Source organism: Fukomys damarensis, unplaced genomic scaffold, assembly GCF_012274545.1.
Source record: "Fukomys damarensis isolate Sample0158 unplaced genomic scaffold, DMR_v1.0_HiC HiC_scaffold_22, whole genome shotgun sequence".
Taxonomy (NCBI): Eukaryota; Metazoa; Chordata; class Mammalia; order Rodentia; family Bathyergidae; genus Fukomys; species Fukomys damarensis.
In genome coordinates, this window is record NW_022900934.1 from 22,519,659 (window position 1) to 22,541,692 (window position 22,034).

A 22,034-nucleotide genomic window follows, 5' to 3' on the forward strand; every position below is an offset into this window, starting at 1 on the left:
AAAAAAAAAAAAAAAAAAAAAAAAAAAAAAAAAAAAAAGAATGGAGTCTCACCATGAGAACAGGCCCTGCACATAAGTGGACTACGGCCATCACCACTGCCATAGATCCCTAATGGTGAGGAAGGCACTTATGCCCTCAGGTGGGCAGGACCACAGTGGTTCTGTTTGTAGGGAAGAAACTCTTGGCTGGGGTTTTCCAGTAAGGCAGGGAGAAGCTAGACTCATTCCCAGAATATACATTGCTTCCCTCCCCATTCTGTGACAACACAAGCCCCAAATGCCTATAGGTCCTGGAGGCAAATGCTTTCCACTGCCTCTAGGGGTAAATACTCCTGGCTCACTTGAGAGACTCCCACAGGAAATGCTCCCCAGGGCTTTGATGAGCCGCAGCAGGTCCTCTACCAGGAGGGTCATCTTGGACGCATGATAAACTGTATATACATAAGCTGTGCTGACTTTTAAGCCTCACATTCCTGCAGCCTGGTTCAGGAGGCTGTACCTGGGCCTTTCCAGTGCCACCAGGAAGCAGTACTGTCCCCACACTACCAAGGAGATCAGAGAGGTTGAAGGCCTGACTGGTACACAGCGTCTTCCCAGGGGGTCTGGCAGGCAGCCCAAGGCTGGAAGCCTGTGTGCTAGGAGTGCCGCACTCACCAAGTTCTGCTCACAGAGTCCTCGGAACTGCTGGAATTTCTGGGACATCAGTAGCTGGGCACTGCCCACAGCACTGAGGACCTTTCCTAAGACTGAGGGAGAAAGGGGAAAAAAGTAAAACTGAGCTGAGTATAGGGCTGCTGGGATATACAGTAGGAGCAAGGTCATATCAGTCATTTGGTGATGGCAGCTGCTCCTCACTGTACGTTAATCCATTCTCACTGAAAAAAATGGAAATACAGAGAAAGTGAACTCTATTCCCTAGTTCCTAAGGACATTCTGTGACAATAAATTAGAAAAGAACCTAAATGGAATTTCCAGAAAACCAAGTTGTTACCATGTACTTGAAATAGAGAATGTGATCAGTAAGTATTTTATCAGAATTGAGCATAAGTTAAAAATCATGTCAGAGCTGGGCTTAGTGGTACATCCCTGTAATCCCAGTACTGAGGGTGAGGCAGGAGGATCGCCACGAGTTCGAGGCCAGCCTGAACTATATAGTGAGACCCTGTCTCAAAAACCAAGACAGGGCCAGGGATGTAGCTCAGTGGTGCTGTGCCTGCCCGGCAAGCATAAGGTCCTAAGTTCAGTCCCCAGTATGGATGGCAGGGGAGGGGGGGAAGCGCGAAAAACAAAATCTCAGAAGAGGAACCTTGCTTAGTTGTCCCCAGCTTTGGGGTCAGTATGTGAGTGAGTGAAGCCAGCCTGGTCAGTGGCAGCATCAGTGCTGGGGTCCTTGGCAGAAGGAACAGCCTCATTGGGTGAGGTTTTTACAAAACCTTCAAAAACAGATAATCCCCACCCTACATATTCAGACCTTTGCAGAGATTATTTAAATAGACATGGAAGATACAACTTTTTTGGGGGGGGGTGCGGTACCGGGGTTTGAACTCAGGTCCTTGTGCTTGTGAGGCAGATGGCGCAACCACTGAGCTAAATCCCTGGCCCCTAAGATACAACTTTTTTTTTTTTTTTGGTACTGGGGATTGAACTTGGGTCCTTGTGCTTACAAGGCAGGCCACCAAACTGCTGAGCTAAATCCCCGGCCCAACATACAACTTTTTTCAGAACCCTGAAGGCAGGTCAATTTGCCAAGAACTCTTAGAGCACTTTGATTATTAATGTAACTGTGAAATTCTTCAATAAAACGTAAGGAACTGAAGACTCCAGCTAAACATCCTAGGAAGCACTCAGCCCAAGAGTATGAGGTTGATATTTTAGCATCACTTCCAATTTTAAAGTGATGGCATAAATAGTATCCCTCACCCTACCAGAAATTACTGAAAAGCAAATTTAAGCAACAAATTCAAGTGCAAATCTCCCACGAAGCTCAAGCTTGATGTAAGAGGAAGGTCGTCATGTGCAGTGATGGCTGGTGTAGATCATGGTTAAAGGAGGGAGGTTTGAGTTTTCTAAATGGTGTGTGTAAGTCCCTGGGTTTGATCTCTAGTATTCCCCCAAAACAAAATATATGAACTAAAAAGAGGCATGGACTGTAACTCCGAGGACAATGGGGGGGGTGCTTTGTAGTTCTATGTAGTTCAGGCTGTAGAGTGCCCCTGGGTTCAATATCCATTGCCACAGAAAGAAAAACAAAAGCCAACTACAAGGGGCTTAGGACATTGCTGAAACGTTGGTTGATAGTGCTTGCCTAGCCTGTACCAGGTTTTATTGGAAATGAGGAAGAGGAGGCGGATACCTCCTAGATTTCCAGGAGGGGTCCTGAATGGCTGTAATATGTTGTTTTGCTGCCTAGAGGTTTGTGCATGACTGTTCCAGGGGCAGCTTTTAAAATTAATCCTATTAGTATGAAAAGATCAGTGAAGGTGTTTAGATCCATCTGTACCAACACTGGTACCAGTGGACAGTCATACATGTACCACTGGAGGTCCAAGCTGGCAGCAGTGTGTCAAACAGCAGACTTCTCAGCCAGAAAAATGGATGAAGACAATTTAAAAAATATATAGAGTGTCCACCAAAACAAATGTACACACACTTCAGCAGTTTGCTGTAGTAATAAATGTCTGGAAGCTGACGACTACCACTTTGAGCACCTCTTGTAACAGAGGACAAAGGTAACTTGTATTAATCTCATGGTGTCAATAAATTTAGTATTAAAATATTTTTACAGGTTTATATAGTTTCTTGGTGGACTATATTTTTGTGTGTATACACACATATATGTCTGCAACATTTTTTTCAAAGTACTGAGAGAAGGCCCTGTCCTGTCGCTATCAAGGGAAGGTGGGCTGTGAGCTCACTTAGAGCTAAGTTCGGTGCCTTCAATCCATTTCCATCACTTGCTTCTGTCACTCATCAGACCTCCAGCAGCCAAAATGGTGAAGCAGATGGACAGCAAAGAAGCTTTTCAGAAAGCCTTGGCTGATGCAGGGGATAAACTTGTAGTAGTTGATTTCTCAGCCATATGGTGTGGGACTTGCAAAATGATCAAGCCTTCCTTTCATTCCCTGTCTGAAAAATATTCCAGTGTGTTTTTTTTTTAAATTAAAAAAAAATTTTTTTTGGTACCGGGGATTGAATTCGGGTCTTTGCACTCAAGGCAGGCCACCAAAACCGCTGAGCTAAATCCCCGGCCCTCCAGTGTGGTTTTTGTTTGTTTTTTTTGAGAGAGGGTCTCACTATGTAGTTGAGACTGAACTGGAACTCACCATGTAGCCCAGGCTGGTCTCGAACTCACAGCGATCCTCCTGCCTCAGCCTCCCGAGTACTGGGATCATAGGCATGTGCCACCACGCCCAGCTTCCAGTGTGTTCTTCAAGTAGCCTGTCTCTCCCCCTTCCACGTACCAAGGATTGAACTCAGTGAGGCAGGGATGGTGTCACTGAGCTAAATCCCTGGCCCCCTCCTTGAAACAGATGTCGATGATTGTCAGGACATTGCTTCAGACTGTGAAGTCAAATGCATGCCACCCTTCTAGTTTTTGAAAAAAGGTGAAAAGGTGGGTGAATTTTCTGGCGCTAATAAGGAAAAGCTTCACACCATTAATGAATTATTCATTAGTCTAAATGTGTCTTCTGAAGACCATAACCACCTATCAGCTATTTAAAATTTTTAATTAAAAAAAAATAAGTATGAAGTATGGAAACTATATACACAACTGGCAAAAAAAAAAGGACTGAGAAGAAAGTACTTAATAAGTGTGAGTATGAAAGTCTTCCATAAACAGTTCTGGGAAAGCTTGACATTCACATACAAAAGTTGTTTCTCTAAGGACACAGAGAAGTTATAAAGAAAAAGGTACATCTGGTGAACACTAAAGCTATACTAATACAAGAATGGTGGGGCACTGCAGAGCGCACCTGTAACCCTAATACTCAGGAGGCTCAGCCAGAAGGATCACATAAGGTCAAATCCAGCCTGGGCTACACAGTGAGTTCAAGACCAGCCATATATATAGCAAGAGTCCATCTCAAATACAAAAAAATATGAGACTGGACTCTGAGCCAAGAAATAGAGATTAAGTCATTAAATATTGGTAAAAGGTTCAATTCACCAAGAAATTTAAGTAATTCTTACAAGCATGTAATAACAGCTTCAAAAGTATAAAGAAAATACAGTAAGGTCCCCAAAATACAGTAAGGTCAGAATGTTTGCTTCACTTAAGCTAGATTTAATGGATATACTATAGAACTCACAACCCATTACTTACAAGCTATGTCTCTGTCTCACACACACAAGAAACATTCACTAAAACTGGTCACATTTTTAGCCATAAAACACAGCTGTTAAAGAAGTCAGGGCTCGGAGTGTACTTCAGTGGTTTAGCACTTGCCTAACAATGTGAGAGGCCTTGGGTTCAGTCCCCAGCACTGCCAGAAAAGAAAGAAAAAAGCCGATCCTAAAATTCATATGGAAATGCAAGAATAGAGTACATCCTTTAGAAGTTCTTTGATGAGAACCTGATCCTAGATAGGAACTTTGATTTTTTTGAATGCACAGAGCTCTATCTCCAGCATCCCCAACCCTTTTTTATTTTGAGGCAGGAACTTGTAATCCTCTTGCCTCAGGTTTCCAGGGTATAGGATGAGATGTGTGTGCCACCAAACCTGGACCCAAGCTGGTCTTAAATCTCTAGGCTCAAGTGATCCGCCTCAGCATCCCTAGTAGCTGGGCTCTAAGTAGATACCATCATGACCAGCAGTGGCTATGAATTTTGCTTTTTTTGGTACTTGGATAGAACTTGGGTCTTTGTGCTTTGCGAGGCAGGTGGTGGAACCATTGAGCTAAATCCCCGGCCCTGGCTGTGAAATTTTTAAACATATTTGAAGAACAAAGTTGGAGGACTGTCAAAACTTGTTACAAAGCTATAGCAAATGGAACATTATGGTACCAGTGTTAAGTATATGCATGTACATCAGTGTTATGGAGTAGAAAGTTCAGAAATAAATTCTTCCATTTATGGTCCACAGACCTGTGACTAGGGTGCCAGCAATGGGGAAACAATGGTGCCTTAAAAATTGGTGCTTAAGGGGTTCTGCTGACTGCCTTGTAAGAGCAAGGTCCCAAGTTTGTTCCCCGATAAAAAAATTAAAAATACCCCCAGAAAGAATGGCTGCTATCAAGAAATCAACGAATAACAAATGTTGGCGGGGTTGTGGTGAGAAAGAAACCCTTCTCCATTGTTGGTGGGAGTGCAGACTGATGCAACCACTGTGGAAATCAATATGGAGATAACTCAAACAACTAGGATTAGAGGTCCTATTTGACCCAGCCATCCCTCTGCTGGGTATCTTTCCAAAAGAATTAAAAGAATCATACCACAGTGATATATGCACGCCCCTGTTTATAGCGGCAGTTTGTAATAGCTAAAATTTGGAAACAGCCCAAATTGTCCATCAGTTGGAAACTGGATAAAGAAGATGTGGTTTTTCTATAAAATGGAGTACTACTCAGCCATAAAGAATGAGAAACTAGAGTCATTCATAGGAAAATGGATGCATATTGAGGCCATACTCAAGTGAAATAAGTAAAACACACATGTAAATACCGAGTAGTTTCTCTGGTATGAAAAACAAAGTGTAAATAAGATCCACATTGTATGACTGACAATATGAAATAGGAAGAAAAAAGCTAAAGGTATAGGGGAAGTAGGAAGGGTAGGGAAAAGGAAATAAGGGAAAAGAAAAAATATGAGAAAATGAAAAAATCTTCGTAAATAGGGAAGGGTGGAGGAGGTGAAGGGAGACCAGGGAAATGGAGAAAAAAAATGAGAACCAAGATCCATGTAAAGGTACAAGATCCAGGCCGGGTGTGGTGGCTCATTTGGGAGGCTGAGGCAGGAGGATTGCTATGAGTTCGAGACCAGCCTGGACTACATAGTGAGTTCCAGGTCAGTCTCAATTACATGGTGAGACCCTGTTAAAAGAAACAAAAAACAAAAGGTACAAGATCCAAATGATAAATGTACCTGTACTGTATACTTAAAAAATACCAATAAACTCAATGAGGAAAAATAAAAAAGTGCTTAAAAAATGGTGAACGAATGTCAGGCTCATATTTTATACCATATATAAAAACCAATTAACATGACTTAAATGTAAATTAAAATTATTAGAAACAAGCAGAAGTAAATTTTCATGACTCTGGATTAGGAAATAGTTTCTCAAATCTGGTATCAAAAACAAGTGATAATCAAATTTCATTAAAATTAAAAACAGCCTGGGTATAGCTTTGAATTTTGGGGGGTATAGCTTTATAATTAAGCCCATGCTTAGTTAGCATATCTAGGACTCAAGTTCAAACCTCAGCACCACTAACAAATTAAAAAAAAAAACTAGCCAAAAAGTGGAAAAACCCATTGTCCTAATGACTAAACAAAACATGACACATCATATGATAGAATATTATTAAGTATGAAAAGAAATAAAGTTCTGATACATACTACAACATGGATAAGACTCAACATTATAAAGAAGCTAAAAGAGCACATTATGATTCCATTCATAGGGAATACTCAGAATATGCAATGATACAAAGAATAATGTAGATTAGTGCTTGTCTGGAACTGGGGGACTGGAAAGAAGAGACTAGAAATAATGGTTAAATGGTATAACGATTCTTTTGGGGATGATGAAAATGTTACAAAACTAGACAGTAGTGATGATTGCGCAATGTAATAAAATTCACTGAATTGTATAGCTTAGAGGGGGTGAATTTTATAGTATGTAAACTGTTTTGGACCTAGGGGTCTAGCTCAGTGGTAAAGTATATGCCTATCTAGTATGTGTGAGGCCCTGGGCTCAATCTCCGGCACTCTTCTCAAATTATACCTCAGTGGTGGATTTTTCATAGCAGAGTGCTGTAAAATGTGGTAGTGAGAGCTTGGGATTTAGCTCAGTGGTTCCATCGCCTGCCTCGCGAGCTCAAGGACCAAGAGTTCAATCCAAAAAAAAAAGTGGTGGTGATGGGGAAGAGTGTATCGCATTGCCCCCACAAAGTTTAGAACTGAAACTATAAATCATTCAACTACACATCAGTGGAATGGATTATTCATATAGCAGAGTACTACAAATCAATGAAAAGAAAGAACTAGAGAACAGGCATTAACATGGGCAAATCTCAGAAACAATATTGAATTAAAATAGGCAAGCGTCACAAAGACACACTATGCTTCTACTAGTAAAAACTTCACAAAAAAGCAAAAGGAAAACAATAAATTTCTTTGAGACACATGATACGTACATCTGTGGTAAAACTACAAAGAAAAAGCAGAAAATAAATTTTAACAAAATTTAGGATCATGCTCACTGCTGTGCCAGAGGAGACACCTAAGTGTAGAATTTATATAAGACCATGTTGTGTCATTCTAAACTACAAACCAACCAGATAAAATCTAAAACCCAGGTGTCATATATATGCTGATTACAAGCTGTGACTGAAACAGACAGTGAAAGGAAAAGGATGTAAAGATACATAGTGGGAAGCACTAAGGGAAGGCTGCTCAGCATCACAACACAGAATGAGATGCTCAGGGAAAACATACACATTTTGACTAAGGGTAGATCACTAAACATTCACCAGGAAGCTGGGCGTGGTGGCACATGCCTGTAATCCCAGTGAAAGGCTGAGGCAGGAGGATCACCTTGAGTTCAAGGCCAGCCTGGGCTACATAGCAAGATCTTGTCTCAGAAAACAAAAATCATTCACCAGGAGTATCATAATTCTCAAGTTGGTGCATTTAATAAATTTTCAATGTAAGCCAAGCCAAATTTGACGGAATTTTAGAAGTGGACAAACATAATTTTATAGAAAGTGGTATGAAAGATACATTGCTAAAACAGAGTGTAACTAAACTGAAAAAAAAAAAAAAATATATATATATATACTCTTGGGGGCTGGCGTTAACAAAAAAACCCCCCAAAAAACAAAACTCTTGGCCTCCTCTCTGCAGCTGACAGTGACCTCCCATACCCCACTGCTCCTCACCTGCATTTCCCAAATGCCTCTGCCCCACCTCACTTTGAGATGATGGCCTTGCTTCTACCTGCCATTAGTTTTCTTCCTCCTCCCCATCTATGGACAACTCCAGCAGCTGATCCTTTTATGTGTAATTATGTATAATTTCCCTTCTCTTAATGAGTACATTCTCAACACACGAGCATGCTTATATTGCTCTCTAAAAAACAAAACAAAACAGCACAATGAGCCACCCTTCTCTTTGTATCCCTTTTTCTGCCCTTGTGTACAGGAAAACACAACACAGCTGTCTCTACTTGTGGTCCCAATTGCTCTCCTCTTTTCTCCTACTCCAATCAGGTTACTTGCCCTTGTCCTCTCCCTTACCACACCATTCCACCAAAATGGCTTTTCAAGGTCTCAGTATCCTGCCATCAGTCAAAATGACGAGGCAATTTCTTATCACATCACAGTTGTCAGTTATATTGAAATATTGTTTATGGTCATTACTACTTTGAGATGACAGTAATTAGATTCACTGATCCTGTTACTTAATTCATTAAAGAACTACATGTGTAATACCACAAATATAATGTTTTTTAACAATAGAATTACAGTTAAATGGTTTCTTTTATAATTCGGATAGAATCTTTCTTTATATATATTATTCTGGGAAAGTGTCCTTAGAAGCCTGCTGTGATGGTTAATCTTGATTATCACTTGATTTGACTGGTAAATGCCTGGGGAAATTAGTAAAGTACACTTTTGAGTGTGGTGTTTCCAGGACAACTAGATCAAGAGCACTTCAACTTCATCAGTAGATTACTCCACTGATGAGACCATAGTTTAATGGCACTGTTGAAGGTAATGGAAACCGGGAGTGGGCATGGCTGGAGGGAATGACCCTGGAGGCCTGACCCTGAGGACTATATGCAGATCCCAGCCACTTCCAACAGTGCTTGCTTTCTCTGCTTCCCAGCTGCAGGACATGAGCAGCCTTCCTGAAGTGAGGTCTTCACCACCATGATGTCTCTGCAGCACTGGAGCCAGCGGACCACGGATAGAAACCTCCAAAACCATCTGCAAAAATAACTCTTTTCTCTTCTAACATGTTTTTCTCAGGCATTTGGTCACAGTGATGAAAAGATGATTAACATACCTGCTTTCAACAAGCTCTGCCACACAGAGCAGCTGTGAGTTTCTCACTGCCTCAATCACTTCTATTCTAACTTTAATTTTAATCAAGTTAATGAGTTCATACTTTAAGAAAATGTGTATCCGTCACCTTTCTTGTTGCTGGAACAAAATAACTGACACCAGCAACTTATCCAGTATTGAGGAGGAGCAGCTTATTTGAGCTCTCAGCTTCAGAGTTTTCAATCCCTGGTCACCTGGCTCCAGGCATAAGCAGTAAGGCAGAGGGCATGGTGGAGCAGAGCTGCTCACTTCAAGGCAGCTGGGAAGGAGAGCACTGGAGAGAAAGTGAACAGGGACCAGATAGAGTCCCCACGGCCGTGACTGAGCCAGACACACTCAGAAATGAGACTACTCTCAAGCTGCCAATCAAGATTAACCATCATAAAGTGAAAGCACAGCAACAAAATAAAAGTAGATGAACTGGGTGTGATGGCACAATTTACAAGGCCCTGTATCAATTAAGAGGGGGGGCTCAGTGCTGAGTTCAATCCCCAGTGCCACAAAGGAGAAATGAGTAGAGCGTGGTGGCGCCTGCCTATAATCCCAGTACTTGGGAGGATGAGGCAGGAGGATCACTGCAACTTTGAAGCCAGCCTGGACTACATAGTGAGAAGTGTGAATAGATAATTCACAGAATATTTCCAGAATATATACGACTCATATAACTCAATGAAAAGACAAATGACCCCATTTTATTTTGTTTGTTTTGTTTTTGGGACCAGGGATCGAACTCAGGACCTTGTGCTTTCAAGGCAGGCGGTGGAAGCACTGAGCTAAATCCCCAGCCCTAATGACCCAATTTTAAAATGGGTGAAGAACTTGGGTATTTCTTTAAAGACTATAAATGACCATAAAGCACACAAAAATATGCTCAGTGTCACCAGGGAAAGGCAGATCGAAATGAAATGATTATTTCCTACCTATTAAAGTATTTACAATTTTAATAGACAGGAAGTGTTGGGGAAGATGTAGAAAAATGATTTTTCATGCCCTGCAAATGGAAATCTAAAGTGATGCAAGTACTATGAAAAAATAGCAGTTTGGAAATTCCTCAAAGAATTACCATATTGTCAACAATTCTCCTGGGTGTTTATCCAGAAGAACTGAAAACTGGCTCATATCTGTACACCAATGTTTGTAGCAGCATTCTCAGAAACAAAAGGCAGAAACAACCCTGTTATGGCTTTTGTCTAGATGTCTCCCAAAGCCTCACGCAGGCAGTGTAGGTGGGGCTTTTTCAGAGGTGGCTGGATCTACAGTGTGTGTCTGATTCCTGCTGCAGTACTAGGATTAAGGGTAGGTGATTATTAAATCAGTTCACTCATTGGTTTGGCACTGTCCTAATCTCAGTAGCCTAGATACAATATAAGGGACAGAAAGAGTCTTGTCTGGTCACTTGCTTGCTTTGCTTCTTTCTGCCTGCCATGAACTGTTTTCCTCTGCAATGCCTGTCTGCCATGCCACCCTCCCTTGGAGCTAGACAATTTTTTTTTCAGAAAGGGTCTTGCTATGAGTTCAGGCTAGGCTTGATCTCATTATGTAGCTCAGGCTGGCCTTGAACTCAGTGATCTCCTCTTGTCTCAGCCTCCTGAGTGTTGACTTAGAGCTAGCCAATTATGAACTGAGACGTCTACAAACTTTGAGCTAAATAAACTTTTCCTCCTTAAATTTTGGGTATTTTGTCTCAGCGATGAGAGAAAAGTAAGACAAACCCAAAGGTCTATTAGTAGACAGATGAATGAGTAGAAAAAAGGTGGCATATATGTATAATGTATTATTCAGCCATAAAAATAAATGAAGTTCTGACATATGCTACAAAATACATGAACTTTAAAAACATGACAAACCAAAAAGACTAATATTATAAACCTCTCAATTTATATAAAATTTCTAGACCTAGTAAATTCATGAAAACAGAAGATTAGAGGTTATTAGGGCTGGGTAGAGGGTATGGTGAGTTATTGCTTAATAAACAGAGTATATGTTTGGAATGTTAAAAATGTTTTTCAAACAGCAGGGTATGAGGGCTCATATGCCTGTAATCCCAATACTCTGGTTGTCTGAAGCAGGAGGATCTAAATTGGAGCCCAATCTAGGCAACTTAGTAACTTAGTTGAGACCCTACCTCAAAATTTAAAAGAAAAAAATATTAAAGGGCTGGAGGCGCAGCTCAGTGCAAAGGCCCCGGGTTGAATATCCATACCCTAACTCAAAAAATGAAGAAAAAAAAAGTTGTGACAATTACACAACATTGTGAATGTAATTATAGGTTTAAAAAATGGTTAAGGTGGAACTAGGGATTTAGCTCAGTGGTTCACCTGCTGAGTTCGATCCCCAGTACCCAAAACAAAACAAAACAAAAAAATGGTTAAGGGAGGCTGGGGATTTAGCTTAGTGTCTCTGCAGCCTGCCTTGCAAGTGCAAAGTACCGAGTTTGATCCCCAGTACCAAAAAAAAAAAAAAAAAAAAAAAAAAAAAAAAAAAAAACGGTGCGGGCTTAAAAAAAAAAAAAAAAAAAAAAAAAAAGGTTAAGGGCTCGGGAGGGGATGTAGCTCAGTGGTAGAGTGTTTGAGTGTTTGCCTAGCATATACAAGGCCATGGGTTTATTCTGTAGCACCCCACCCCTTGTCTAAAAAAAAAGTTACAAAGGTAAATTTTATGATACATATATTTTACCATAGCCCCACCCCTAAAAAAGTGAGAAAAGTTAAATATAGAAATATGACACCACAATTTCACTCCTAGGTGTACACTAAAATGAACTGAAAACAGGTATTCAAACAAAACCAAAATCTGTCCTCAAACCCATAATCCTCTTGTATCAGCCTCCAAAGTGCTGGGATTACAGGCATATACTATCATGCCCGGACATAATAGCTTTTATATTGTTATAAAAGAGTTCTTGTCCTGATGCTTAAGTAATTACTTAATCTTTGATGTTATTACCAAGACACCAGTATATTATCATGACTTCTGCTATTTTTATTGTTCTGTATTATTTCCACACAATGAGCTTGTGCAAACTAAGTTTTATTTAAATTTTAAAAATTTTTTAATTTAAATTTCTTTATGGAACTAAATTATAAAATTACACAATAAAAGGTGGAACTACTACGCTAAAAGTCAGCAGTCTCCTGCTCCATTCCTTCCTGTGACTCAAAGCTTCACTTTTCTCTTTTTTTTTTTTTTTCTTTTTTTTTTTTTTTTGGTACCGGGGATCGAACTCTGGTCCTTGCACTTGCAAGGCAGGTGCCAGAACCACTGAACTAAATCCCAGGGCCTTCACTTTTAAATATTAATAAAAAACCAGGTGTGGTGGCACAAGCCCTAGTCCTATCCACTGTAAGGCTGAAGCAGGAGGATCACAGGTTTGAATCCAGCCTGGGCTATATAGTAAGTTCAAGGCCAGCCTAAACTACATGGTGAGACTATCTCAATAAAGAAAGAGAAAAAGAGAAAAGAAAAGAGGAAAAGAAAGAAAGAACCAAGTCAATGGACATTCTAGGAGAGCCTTCACTCCAAAAGATAAGCTGAAAAAGGAACCTAAAGACATAGGAAAGCCTCCATTTAAAAAAATTTTTTTTTAAAAAAAGAAACCTAAAGAAAGAGAAACAAGACAGGGATACAAGAAACAAATACATGTGTGGTCTGTGTGTGTATGTGTTTGTCTCAGATAAAAAAATCCTGTATCTATAAAATCAGGACAGAAACTTAAAAGTCAAGGGCCGGGTATTTAGCTAGTGGTTCTGCCGTCTGCCTCAAAAGCACAAGGACCCAAGTTCAATCCCTGGTACCAAAAAAACAAAAAAACCCTTAAAAGTCAAGAAAGCCCCCCAGTTTAAACAGATTCCAACAAATACATATAAAAAAGCCAATAATACAAAGATACTCAACATTACTAATTACCATGGAAATGCAAATCAAAACCACATGAGAAACCACTTTATACCTAGTGGGATGGCTATAATAAAAAAGGTTCTGGGGAATTAGAACCCTCACTGCTGTTGGAAATGTTAAACGGTACAGTTGTTTTGGAAAGCAGTTCTGTTTCTCTAAAGGCTAAACACAGAAGTACCCTATGATCCAGCAATTCCACTCCTAGGTTTATACTGAAGGAACAAACATGCATCCACACTAAAAAGTAGTACACAATTGTTCTTAGCAATATTCTTATTAGCCAAAAAAGGGACATGACCCAAAGCATCCATCATCAGATGAATGCATAATTAAAATGTAGTGTATCTATAAAGTGGAATATTTGGGAAGAAAAATGAAGTTCTGATACGTACTTTAACATGGAAAAGCCTTGAAAACATGCTATGTGAAAGGAGCCAGACACGAGACCACATATATGACTCAATTTTTATGAAATGTCCAGAACATTTCAGAAAATGTTCTGTAGAGACAGAAAGTAGATTAGTGGTTGCTTAAGGATGGGGAAAGTGCACTGCCTGCCTTGAAAGTGCAAGGTCCCAAGTTTGATCCTTGGTAGCAAAAAAAAAAAAAAAAGGGGGGGGAAATATGGATTATCCTTTTATAGTGATGAAAATGTTTTAAAGTTAGAAGTGATGGTCATACAACACTGTAAATGTCACTGAATTTACACTTAATAAGGTTTAATTTTATGGTATCTAAAATATCTCAGTAAAGCTGTTAGGAGAGTTGAGCATGTGTCTGGTAAAGTGCTTGTATAGCAGGCAAAAGGGCCTGGGTTCTTTCCCCAGCACTGCAAAGTAAAAAAAGCTACTGTAGAGTGAATGACAGTTGGGCAGGTGGTGCACACAGTTGATCCCACCAGTCTGGAGTGAGGGAGAATAATCCCACACGAGCCCATCCTGGGCAACTTACTGACTTAGTGAGATCCTGTCTCAAAACAGCAATGAAAATGAAAACAGTGAATAAAAAAAGGAAGGAAAAGAAAAACCTTTCAGAATGTATGGAAAATACAAAATAAAAAAAGATGAGAGACTGATTATTTCATCAGATCCAACATCTGAAAGGAATTCCAGAGAGGAAAAAAACAAATAGAAGCGAGGGAATTATTTGTAAAAATTAATACATGTCTGGTTTGTATGTGTGTATATGTATATGTGTATGTTACTGGGGGCTCTACTCAGGGTTTTTTCACTGAGCTAAATACCCAGCCCCCTTTATTTATTTATTTATGGTACTGGGATTGCGCTTGGCAAGGCAGGCAGTGGTGCCACTGAGCTAAATCTCCAGCCTTTCCAAGCCATTTTTTTGAGTCAGGGTCTTACTAGGTTGTCCAGGCTGGGCTCAAACTTTCAGTCATCCTGCTTCAGTCTTCCAGTGTGCTGGGATTATAGACATGTCACTGTAACTAGCTCATAAGAAGATTTCAGTATCCAGGTGGAACCAGCCAATTAATTACTAGTACAACAAATGCAAAAAGCCCCATCCTATGGCACATCACTAAGAAATTTCAGAAGACAGATATAGAATGAAGATCCTAAAAGCTTCCAAAGGTAACAAAAATACAAAGTGGGAAAAAATGGAATGGCATCAAACTTTTCAGTAGAAATAATGGAACCCAAGCACAGTGAAGACTATAGGATTCTGAGGGACAATTATTTCGACTTTATATTACTTTTACATTTACATTTAATATATAAATATATTTGTTTTTTATGTATTTTTTTACATCTATTTACAGTGTTTGAGCATGTGAGGCAAGCTCCCTATCACTGTACTACTACATCTCCAGCCCATATAGATCACACATATACATACACAGACAGACATATCTATATTCATTATTTCTGAATATCTGTATATCTGAATAAAGATATACAAAGTTTCCAAAAAGTTCCTTCTATTTTGAGATGTGTGCTAATAAAATTATAGACAAAAACCAAGAACACTGAACATCATGGGGAACCGCAGTCTGGTGAGTCTCAGGACAGTAGCTAGATCACAGGCCTAGTGAGCAACCTGACCAGGTTTGAACAGAGGTCAATGGGACTGTGACAAATACGAAATAATGAGGTTAACTAATGTGTTTGCACATTACTGATGAGGGTTGGCAGATCCAGTGGAACATGTAGAAAAAGTGTAAGAATTTAGGGGCTAGAGACGTAGCTCAGTGGTAGAGCACTTACCTAGTATACTGAAGGCCCTGGGTTCAACCCAGTCACTCACACACACACACACACACACACACACACACACACACAGAGGAAAGTGAAGCTGGGTGAAGTGGCATGTGCCTGCAGTCACAGCTATTTGGAGGCAGGTGATGGAACCACTGAGCCAAATCCCCAGTCACAGCTATTTGGAAAGCTAAGGCAGGTGGGTAACCATGTGAGTCCAGGAGTTTGAGACCAGAAGTTCTGGGCAATATAGTGAGACCCGATCTTAAAGACAATCTAGAAAATATTGTATATAAAAGTGAGGTACCATTTGTTCTAAGAAAAAAAAAATGTATTAGAAAGGAAAATAAAATCTTAATATACTATTATGTTTTGCATTAAACAGTACTTATATACTTACAGTAAACTGAGTTACTTAACCAAAATCCTTGAGGTCGTATGTGGAAGCAAAGATGGGGAGGTGGAAATTGTGTGGTACTCCTCTCCTCTATTTTACCAGGAAATCAACACATAATGACAGGTAATTTTGGAAAGGAAATGGAAGGGAGAAAGAGGCTGGGAATTTTCCGTTAAAGACACCTTTGGTGCTCTCTGATCCTTATCTCTAGCTTGATTTTTAAAATATATTATGTAAACAGTTATTAGGCACATAGAGGCTCCCCGAATCCCAGTGGGTGTGCCATCAAAGCAAGAAACTGCCCTAGAAGACAACGAAAACAGTGACTCCAAAGCACTCTCTAAATCATCAGGTACAGGGGCAGAGGGTGTAGGTCTATTCTACTGGACACTCTGCAGACCTGTCCTCTCTGAACCTTGTATGGAAGAGGCACCAACTGGCAAGAGGAGCTCTGGCTGAATCAGTCAGTGCAGGGTGATAACCTACAGCTTCCCAGGGGCCTCTTTTTTTTTTTGTTGTTTTTCCTTTCTTTTTGTAGTGCTGGGTATTGAACCCAGGGCCTCCCACATGCTAGGTAAGTGCTCTACCACTGAGGTATACCCCTGTTTTTATTTCCTGTGACGAGGTGCCAGTTTATATCTGAATGTCCTCCCAAAACCTGTGTTTACAGGATAGTGTGTGACATCAGTGCATTAGTCTACTGATAAATTTACAGCTAAATGTAAGGATGGGAGGTGAAGCCCGGTTGGTGGTGGAGCTGTGACTCAATGGGGGGTGTGGCCTGGAGGATTTATCTCCTTCCCTCCTCCCTTGATATCTCTCTGCTTTCTGTCACCATGCCACGAGGTATTTCTGAGACCATGGACTGAAACCTCTAAAAACTGAGCCAAAATAAATCTTTCCTCCTTTAAATTGTGGGTGTTGGGTATTGTGTCTCGGTGACAAGAAAGTAACTAAGAAACAAGGTCTAAACTGCCCAGGCTGTTATCTTCCTGCCCCAGCCTCCTGAGTAGCTGGTATTATAGGCACATGTCACATCTGACCCCTAGTTCTTTCTAAACTTATTTCTTAGGGGAATTTTTGGAAATAGGCCCTGTATATCTAGAAATGTAATAGGGAAAGCAGGTAACTTGTATGTCACTCATGGATAGATCCTCCATCCCTGTTGAGGCCCAGTCAGATCCTAGTGGTTGGTACACGGTAATCATGTAATAATAAACAGCTGCTAAAGGCCGAATACACCACCTTTCTCTGTGCCCATCATTCCACTTGGTGCTTTATGCCGATCACCACACTCAATCCTGACAACATGTTTATGCAGTTTCAGAGGGGATTCAGAAATGGAGGCTTGGGCCGGGATGCAGCCAACGGTACATCACCTGCTTAGCAAGCAAAGTAACCTGACCAAGACCACACTAGTAAAGAAAAGCTGGGAGCCAATCCAGATAAGGCTGAGCCCACAGCCTTCACAATTAGCAGCTGCTATTTGGAAAGAGGTTGTTATGTCTGTGAGTGGGTGGTAGAAAGGAAAGAATGAAAGGTGAGCTCCCAAAAACTGGCCCAACAGCAGAACCCAAGTCCCTTCCCACTAAGCAGCCCTGAGGCTGGCTGGCCCAAAGCTGGAGACCAGCCATGTAGCCCCGCCCTTCGCCCCAGGGGATCATCCTTGTAGCACCCACCTTCTTCAGAGAGGTTGTTCTCTTTGGTCTCCTTGTCCATCTGGCAGCACCAGCCTTCTAGCCGCTCTGTTTCTGCCTGAAGTAGCTTCAAGAACCAGTAGCCATCTCGGCGGCAGGTCCCTGGCTGTGCCGGCTCTGCTGGGGAGCTGGAGGTCGTCTCAAGCCAGGGGTCAGGCGGGGGCAGTGAGGATGCCTCCAGGGCAGGGTCACTGTTGTCTCCATAGGAGAGGTTGCGCTTGATTTGGGCAATCTTGGAGGCCTGCCGGGGGCCAGCATCGATGCTGATGGAGTTGGGGTGTGGGGTACAGTCTGGGAGACTCCTCTCAGATGACTTACAGCTTGAGTCATTAGCATCCTGGGTATCCGAGTCCGTGTCCCGTCGGGAGGACATACTGTGAGAGGGGGCGCTGCTTCTGTGGGTGAAGGATGGATGGGGTGGGGACAGGAGAAAGTGAATCACCAAGGGGGCAGAGACCAGAGGCTACTCCACCCGGACACACGGGAGACAGAGAAACAGATGCATCATCTGCTCACCATGCGCCTGAAGCGGGTCCCACAGCCCCCGTCTCATTCTCTGCTCAGCCCTTGCCCCATCCCGCCCACGACCACACGCACACACACACAAGGACGAGGTCATAAGGTTGCCTGTTTACTGCAGTGGGGCCAGAAAGACCACCAACATCAGGGTAGCTGGGCTATGGTCCTCACATGCCTGGGCCACCACCCGCACCCCAAACCCAGCTTGGTTATCGAAATCCAGCAAGGAGAAGTGGGTTAGGGAGAGCAGGAGAGGTGAGAGCAGAGGGAGGGAGAGGAGAGGGAGAAGCAGCCGCCACCTCTGTCCGACTTACCGCCAGTCGTCCTCTACCTGAACCCCGATGGACTGGAATTTGGTAGCGGGACTGGGCATGCCTGGGCCACCACCCGCACCCCAAACCCAGCTTGGTTATCGAAATCCAGCAAGGAGAAGTGGGTTAGGGAGAGCAGGAGAGGTGAGAGCAGAGGGAGGGAGAGGAGAGGGAGAAGCAGCCGCCACCTCTGTCCGACTTACCGCCAGTCGTCCTCTACCTGAACCCCGATGGACTGGAATTTGGTAGCGGGACTGGGCTCCTCTTTTGGCACTGGCTGAATGCAGTCAACCTTATTGAAGGACAACGACAGCAACGGCACGGAGACAAAGACAAAAATAAAAAACAAACACCACACTTGCTGCTGAAATTCACATTAGTGGGATGATGCAAACAGACGTGTGGACAGACACATACAAGGCATGCAGACACTGCACATGGGCCCGAGGCCGGACCAGGTTAAGCCGGGCACTGCTCATTCGCACGGAGGCGGGAGGGGTGTGGGTAGAGATGACTGGCTTTCCCTACTCTGAGGAGGGTGCCATCACATCGATCGCTTTGGGTCCGTTGTCCTCCAAGAGGTGGGAACCGTTCCTTCTAGTCCTCTCCTTTACACGCATCAGAGAGAAGAAAAAAAAGGACGACGACGAAAAGAGAAAGAGAACACACACACACACACACACACACACACACACACACACACACAAAGCCACAGCCGTTACTGGTGTAGTCATAGCTGGGGGCTGTTCTGAGTCAAAGACCACTCCCCCAACCCTGAAGCTGAAGCCTGGAAGGGCAGGCTGCAGACGCTCAGACTGAGGCAAACCAGGGACAGCGCTGGGTTTGGCAAGAGCCAGCGAAGTCCCTGGACACTACAGGATGCCATCCTGGGCCTTCATCACACTTGTTGAGCTGAGGCTACTTTCAGCAGCAGGCGACCCTGGGGAGCGCCAGGGCCAATGCCACAGCTAGTATTCACTCTGCAAAAGGGAAGAAACACGGCAACAGGAATGGCCCTGGGGGTCCCTAAAGGAGCCTGGCCAAAGAACAGCCAGGCCAGTCATCCCACAGTCGCTCAAAAATGAGGGAGAACCCATACTTGACCGAGGACTTGGGGCACCAAGAGGTAGAATGAGGGTTCAGGGTAGTCTCAGAAACAGACTCTCCAGTGTCTTGGCGTCTTGGACACATGCAGGGGCTTCCAGGAAGGCTTTCTGAGGCAGAGATGTAGCCACATTTCCCCTCAGCCCAGGGAGCACAGCTGCTTTATCTCCATGGAGCTCAAGTGAGAACACAGACTGGGGGAAGCCAGAGGAAAGGATTCCCAGAATGGGCCCAAGAGCTAGTCTTTATCCCAGCATCAGTTCTGGGTGGGAGGAATCCAGGCCGCTCCGTACTCAGAGCATCCGGTTTGGCAAACAAGAGGGTGGGCTGCCAAAGACCTGAGTCCTGGGACCAAGGTCAGGGACCCCATGGGGAGACGCTCTAGAGGGCGAGGGCTGGACCTTACAGAGAGGCCCACTGGATGGAGCTAAATGGAGCCTGGAAGGCAGAGGGCCAACTTTCTTCCCATGTACACCTGGGGAATCTGACCTGGAGCTCCCTCTGGGGGAAACGAATCCAGGCAAGTACAAAGAATTGCCCAATGAACCTTCTCTATTCCATTCAGTGGCCCCTATGATCCACCTCCCTTCTGCATTTTAGTGCTTTGTCTTTAACTTGGCTACGTTCACTTGCCTAGGGTTGGCTGTGGAAACGGACAGCCCTGCAGCCCAAAGGCCCACTGTACACCACCCGGTCCTTCTTGCTCTACCTTAGGACTTGGAAGGGCTGTCTCCCTGAGCCCTCTGCTCACTACAGCTAGTCCACCCTCACTATCCTGAGTGTACTCGACTTTCAATTTCACTCTACTATCCCTATGGGTAAAAGGTCCTTTCACTTTTTTTCCCCCTCAAAACAACATTGGGGACTGAAAGCATAGAAAGCAGAGCTACATCCCAGCCCTTTTAAAATTTTGAGATAGGGTCTCAATACCTTGCCTAGGCTGGCCTTGAACTTGAAACCCTCCTGCCTCAGCCTCCTATAGAGCAACTCTTAAGCAGGGGCAAGTTTGCTCTGCTCAGCTACTGTAACAGAAAATAAGACTACCGAAGTTTGGTACATGCAGGAGGTACCTTGAAGCAGCAGAGGGGAAGCTGGCACACCACTCCGCTGTGTGCTGCTGATGTGCAATGAGGTTGGTTTCTGAATAGACCTGTTGGTGTGGGCCACATGGCCCTGGGGAGCCACCTGCCCGGACCCTTTCCCATGGAGGGAGGCACTGGGACAGGCATTGCATGTCTTAATGATACAAACCTGGTGCTTCAAGCCACCTACCTGTCCCCAAGGTCCGAGAGGGCTCTGGGCAGTTTCCTTGAACAACCCCCATGAAGAGCCCTGCGTCCGGGGCCACTGGCCCATCAGCATCTATGCTTCATGTGGCTCCCCCTGCCAAGTGGGGCTATGGCTTCCATACCCAAGTTGATCTCGAGTTACAGAACTGTTAGGCCAATCCCACCTCCCAGGGGCAGGCTGGCAGGGCAAAGGGTAGAGTGGACAGACAGACAGTGGACAGCAAACAGTGGACAGGAGGTGGCTGACTGAGTGTAACTACATTCACTTGGGCAACCAACCAGAGGAGCAGCACCATATGCCACAGCTGCAAACTCTGAAGTGGGGGTGTGTGGACAAGGTAGGTGTGGCTAAGGGCTGAATTTGGTTTAGCCACTTGGGATGTACTCCCCAAAAGAGACAACCTTTTCCCAGGAGACCTAGTGGTCCTCCTCCAGATGTAATTACACGCAGGCAGGTGCATGGAGCAGACTGAGGACAGTGCAAAAGGGGTCCCTACTTGTATTCCTATTGATGACAGTTTCCTTTTGGGGATGATCTCGGAGTGGGACTCAGAGCTGGTCAGTGTCCCTTGTTCACTTTTCAGAGCTGCATGTTTTGGGGGTGGCTCCGGGGCTTCAGGGGCTGGGGCAACTCCACCCTGCGTCACGCTAGGTGGTCGGGTACTGCTGTCCAGGCTGTCCGACGAGTTGCTCAGGCCTGACTGGCTTGTCACTTCGCTCTTGTGATCCTGGCTGTCCAGGTAGGTGTCCTGAGCAGATTCAGTACTGCTCTGGACTGTGACTGAGATGAACGGCTTTGACGTGGTTCGTGGAGGGACCGGCGGTGGGGTCTTCTTATACGCCACTAGACATGATGAACCTGTAGATGGGTGAGAGGACAGGGGAGAAGGTGAGGCCTCCAATCCTTTCCAGCCCTTTTCTGGGCTAAAATCCTGCGTCACTTGGTCTAGATCTGGCCTTAGACATTTTCTGAGTGAGGACTCGCAGAGCAAGAAAATGAGGGTCAGACAATGCAGCAACCAAGACAGACACATGTAGGTGTCGGCTCCACTCACCCTCACAAGAGGTCAAGCGGGAGTGTGGTATTACCCAAAGACGTCTTCGATCTCATAGTCACACACAATGGTTTTGTCCAGTCAGGACATGGGCTAGACAGACAGGTGCATGGTGCCACAACACAAGGTTGAGTCTAAGAGGAGATGGTGATGACAGCTGAGCTCAGATAGCTAAGGAATGGTTAACCTTGCTTTCCTCAAAGTCCATGAGAAATCTACTGCTCCCTTGGCTTTTTCTTCTCCATCTTCCCTCCCACTGTGTGTGTGTGTGTGTGTGTGTGTGTG

At 43.6% G+C, this 22,034-nt stretch overlaps 1 protein-coding gene, 1 long non-coding RNA gene and 1 pseudogene across 6 annotated transcripts in view; 2 read left to right on the forward strand and 1 right to left on the reverse strand.

The window, feature by feature from the left end:
* The window catches only part of LOC104873363, a 66,666-nt gene that overhangs the window by 37,567 nt on the left and 7,065 nt on the right, over positions 1-22,034 (forward strand). The window lies entirely within an intron of this gene.
* The window catches only part of Dlgap4 (DLG associated protein 4), a 126,909-nt gene that overhangs the window by 3,010 nt on the left and 101,865 nt on the right, over positions 1-22,034 (reverse strand). For 2 of the 5 annotated variants that reach the window (XM_010640000.1, XM_010640003.1), the window contains 4 exons: positions 21,192-21,553; positions 18,505-18,593; positions 17,454-17,866; positions 655-746 (listed from right to left, as the gene is read on the reverse strand). In XM_010640000.1, the coding sequence (XP_010638302.1) occupies positions 655-746; positions 17,454-17,866; positions 18,505-18,593; positions 21,192-21,553 (956 nt within the window). The other 3 variants (XM_010640001.1, XM_010640002.1, XM_010640004.2) reach the window with 3 other exon arrangements.
* Positions 2,758-3,895, forward strand: LOC104873361 (annotated as a pseudogene).